General features: G+C 31.5%; 1 protein-coding gene across 1 annotated transcript; it reads right to left on the minus strand.

The window, feature by feature from the left end:
- Positions 1-229: 229 nt before the first annotated feature.
- LOC140452894 (elongation factor 1-alpha-like) lies at positions 230-3,681 on the minus strand. Its single transcript, XM_072547227.1, has 3 exons — positions 3,539-3,681; positions 1,960-2,718; positions 230-1,009 (listed from the first exon to the last, which is right to left on the minus strand). The coding sequence occupies exons 2-3, from the start codon at positions 2,710-2,712 to the stop codon at positions 374-376; spliced, it is 1,389 nt and encodes a 462-aa protein (XP_072403328.1). The 5' UTR covers positions 2,713-2,718; positions 3,539-3,681; the 3' UTR covers positions 230-373.
- Positions 3,682-5,040: the final 1,359 nt, after the last annotated feature.

Consider the following 5,040-nt stretch of genomic DNA (forward strand, 5'->3'; position numbering starts at 1 on the left):
ACTATAAATTCTTTTTACTTGATATAATTATTTACGAACAAATAAGTGAAAAGTTTTTTGCTTGAAAGTAACCAACCTATTATAAAACTTCCAACATTTAGCTCTTTAGAGTGATATATGGTTTGAAAGTTCATTTAGCTCTTTGTATTAGTAAAAGATGATTTCTTTCATGTCCAAAAAGTTACATTTGCAAATCTGACATTGAAAAAGGGGGAATAAAATGCAGAAGTTAATTTTTTTCTTTATTTGTCCAAGTTTAATTTACAGATCACAAATAATGCAATGCAAGTAAGCCCATTAGTTATTAAAAATACATTGATACTCCAATATTAATATAGAAAAGAAACAAAACATATCATGGAGTCCAAGCAGACTATTTCTTCTTTTGTGCCTTTTCTGCAGCTTTTGTGACTTTTCCGGCGCTGGGATCTTTGAAGGCAACGCTCTTGATGACTCCTACTGCAACCGTTTGCTTCATGTCAGGGACAGCAAAACGTCCAAGGGGTGGGAATTCTTGGAATAATTCTACACACATGGGCTTCGTAGGTACCAAGTTGACAATGGCGGCATCACCAGATTTGATGGCTTTGGGATTTTCTTCAGTGGTTTTACCAGAACGACGGTCAACCTTTTCTTTGATTTCAGCGAATTTGCAGGCAATGTGGGCTGTGTGACAATCGAGCACAGGGGTGTATCCATTTGAGATTTTACCAGGGTGGTTGAGTACAATGACTTGGGCAGTGAAGTCTGAAGCTCCTCTGGGTGGGTTGTTCTTGGTGTCTCCAGCTACATAACCACGACGCAATTCTTTAACAGAGACGTTCTTGACGTTGAAACCAACGTTGTCACCAGGTACTGCTTCCTGGAGTGCTTCATGATGCATTTCAACAGATTTTACTTCAGTCGTCAAATTGGCTGGAGCGAAAACTACAACCATACCAGGTTTCAATACACCAGTTTCAACACGGCCTACAGGTACTGTTCCAATACCACCAATTTTGTAGACATCCTAAAACAACACATTGAAATTAGACATCTTTAAAGAAACAAAAAATTTAAAAAATGAAAAATACAACATCAGAAAAGATTAAGCCTTATGATAAAATCAGGTTTTCATTCTAGTTTGGTCATCATGAAATATATGAAAAAAGAAACAGTTAATTCATACTTACAATTACACTATGCAAATTTTGGGTAAAATCTTTTATTATATGAATAGAAAAAAAAACATTAAAACAAGTGAACGGATATAAAATTTGTATCAATGAATTCTGCTTCACTTACTGATGATTGTACAATAATTTGATTATCTAGAAAACATTTTTATGTAATTTCAATTTAAAATGTCTTATTTTTAAAAGCCAGTGAAACAATAACAAATGAAACTAACGAACACCATTTAATATACTCAAACAGTTTAATTCTAACCGATGTTGCATTAGTTATTCAAAATATGTTTCAGGAAATTAACAGATGTTCAAATTAATATTTTAAAATTTTAAGTGTTTAGCAGGTTTAGATTTGGTTACATTAGGTTTGATTAAAACTTTCATTAGGTTAAGTTTAGTCAATATAAATTAAATTTTTCAAATCAAATTGTTAGGTCTTTTAAAAGTTAAAAAATAGCAACAGTATACCTACAATGTACATAAAATTTTACTTTTTGTACATATCAGCCATATTATTGTAAAACACTAAAAATCTTGATTATCTACATTAAAAAAGTTATATGATTCAAGACAATTACATATTTTTAGCTTTTCACAACAATTTTTTTGAATATTGATACTTATTACTATTACTTATTACTATTGAATACTTTTTTTGATTTTTGGACACTTACTAGTTTACAGCAAAGAAAACATTAAAATTTGAACTTTACTTTTAACAAAACTCACAAAAAATTAGGCATTTTTGAGGTATCGCTCTTAATAATTACCAAAATAATATTTTAAATACCTGGAGTGGAAGACGGAGGGGCTTCTCAGTTGGACGAGATGGGGGTAGGATAGCATCCAAAGCCTCAATCAAGCACTTTCCTTCAGCTTTACCTTCTTTACGTTTAATATTCCATCCCTTGAACCATGGCATCCTGTCAGATCCTTCTAACATGTTGTCCCCATGCCATCCTGAGATTGGCACAAACGCAACTGCAGCTGGGTTATAACCAATCTTTTTGATGTACGAGGCTACTTCTTTCTTGATTTCCTCAAAACGTGATTCACTGTATGCTGGTTCAGTGGAGTCCATTTTGTTGACACCAACAATAAGTTGTTTTACACCAAGGGTTAATGCAAGAAGAGCATGTTCACGTGTTTGTCCATTCTTTGAAATACCTGCTTCGAATTCACCGGTACCAGCTGCAACAATAAGTATAGCACAGTCAGCTTGTGATGTACCAGTGATCATGTTCTTAATGAAATCTCTGTGTCCAGGAGCATCAATGATGGTTACATAGTATTTAGCTGTTTCGAATTTCCACAGAGCAATATCAATTGTAATACCACGTTCTCTCTCGGCCTTAAGTTTGTCAAGTACCCAGGCATATTTGAATGAACCTTTACCCATTTCTTGGGCTTCCTTTTCGAACTTTTCAATGGTACGTTTGTCAATACCACCACATTTGTAAATTAAATGTCCAGTAGTAGTAGATTTACCAGAATCTACGTGTCCAATGACGACGATGTTAATGTGAATCTTTTCTTTACCCATTTTGATCTATAACAAAAACAGTAGTGTAAAAAATGTGAAATACTAAATTTAAAACATACATATAAACTAAAATGATTAAGACTTTTCATGGAACATAGAACAATATGAAGACCACGTTCAGGTTAACCTGAAAATTTTGCACAATATATTTGTAGCAGCAGCACAGCAGGTGCTGTGGATATAAAAAAAACTGAATATTATGAAGAATACATGTAGAGCATGATGTGACACAAAGAACAATCTACTCTTCTACAAGAGTAGAATGAAATGAATTATCGGAATATGTGATGTGGATGAGTTATTACAAAAGATAGATTAACCGGCATTTGGAAAAATAGAAATAAGAGTAAAACAGCAAAAACAATACGGCATTAGATGTAAAATAGTTGAGAAACAAAGTTGGCAAATATAAAAAAAACTACAGGCCAATCACCCTTGTTATAATTAAAAACCAAATTTTTAAACATCACCAAAATTATTCTACAAACAATTTAAATAATTTTCACTAAAAAACTGGCTGAGTAAAACAATAAAGCCGACAACAGGTGGATATCCTGCACATGTATGACCTGAAGAACATGATCATCTCATGTAGATCCTATCTTTATGATAAATGTAATATTATAACCGACAAATTATCCTAAATTTTATAAAAGAATTAATATTTGTAAAGAAAATCTAATAATAAATTCAATTTAAACCAATTAAACCATATGGCCGCCATTACCAAAGTACAATGTACACGTGGTGAGCAAAGGTTTTTGCTAAATTTCTCGAAAAATACATATAATTAGAATATAAATAATATATAAAAGCTTGTACTTACTGTTTGGAAATAAAGTAAATGCAACTCTTCGAAATTAAACTTAGAATAACAGGAACACTACTTGGGATGTAACAACAGGCACGAGGTCCACACCGTACGACGAGCAAACTAAAAAGGAAGATAATCTCAACATGCGCTCTGTCTTCACTCTTCATTCCTTCTGGGGGTTGGAAGTTTGACATCACTTCCTTTTTACTAGCGCCATCTACCGATAAGTTTAAAATTTCGCGCCATTATACGAATAATTAGGATGAAAAGGATCCAAATAAGGATAAATTAATTGTTTAGGACATTATCAAGATGGTAATGATGGTATTTGAAATTTTGCAATAATATCGATAGATGAACTGAGCAAGAAAGAGAGCACCTCATGAACTACGCAACACCTAAAACAGAAGACAAAAGTTAATGGTTTCAGATGCTAGGAGAAATATTTTATTTATAAAAGGTAATATTTAATCTAGATGTATAGATGTAAGGTATATATATTATGAGTAAATTCAGGCAATTTATACAATACAGTATTTTTAAAAGCTAATAAAATATATGCAAAATGTCACAAAATTTAGAAGGATAATTATATTTGACTTTCATTAAAGTATTCCAACTCGATATAATTGTTTGAGGTCATATATTTCAATCGAATATTTAGCTGCACAACTAGTTTTAGTTGGTCGGAACTGTTTGGAAGTGAAATTCGTTATCTGGGTGCACTATTATTCCATATAACGGATCTTTTAATTTTAGATGAGTTATATGACCGTCGTAGGTATTAAAAAGTATTGTGTTTAAAAATGACATTATCACTATAATAAATAGCTAATAAATAAACATAAATTGAAATTACATCAAAATAGAATCTATTGTAACATCACGTCCTCTCTCAGAATATATACCTTTCTGCGCTTTTGTAGGATTACCTTTAAAATAATTGATAAATATTATATGAATATAATTAGAGGAATACAAATTAATCATTTACTTAATTCTGACATTATGCAATATTACGCAGTTTAATAATTCATTTAAGTCTTGTCAATTTTATAAATAAATAGAATTTCTGGAAACAAAGATTAATTTTGTTTTTTATTTATAATATAGATATGATGAATATCCTTATTCGATAAAATGGATAATGGATAATAATAGATATTGAATAATTTCGTTTAAAAATTACCGACATATTGCGCAATACCATACATTATTCATAAAAATACCTACATGATGCACAAAAATCAGTTTTACTTTTTAAATAATAACACGGATGAGAAACACTATTACCATTAGTATTATTATTGTTTTCGTGTTAATGTACTCTCGAATTTAAAATAAGTAGTGCGTCTAGGGTTAAGATTTGCACTGTTGTCTCCATGCTATCCGGTCTTGTGTTAGATTTCGTGCACTTTCCCATGTCAATCCTTTCTTCTCAACTTCTTTTCTGATTTCGTCTACCCACCTAACTCTTGGTCTTCCTCGTTTGTTTTTCCCTTGCATTCTCGTTT

This window comes from Diabrotica undecimpunctata, chromosome 11, assembly GCF_040954645.1.
Source record: "Diabrotica undecimpunctata isolate CICGRU chromosome 11, icDiaUnde3, whole genome shotgun sequence".
NCBI lineage: Eukaryota > Metazoa > Arthropoda > Insecta > Coleoptera > Chrysomelidae > Diabrotica > Diabrotica undecimpunctata.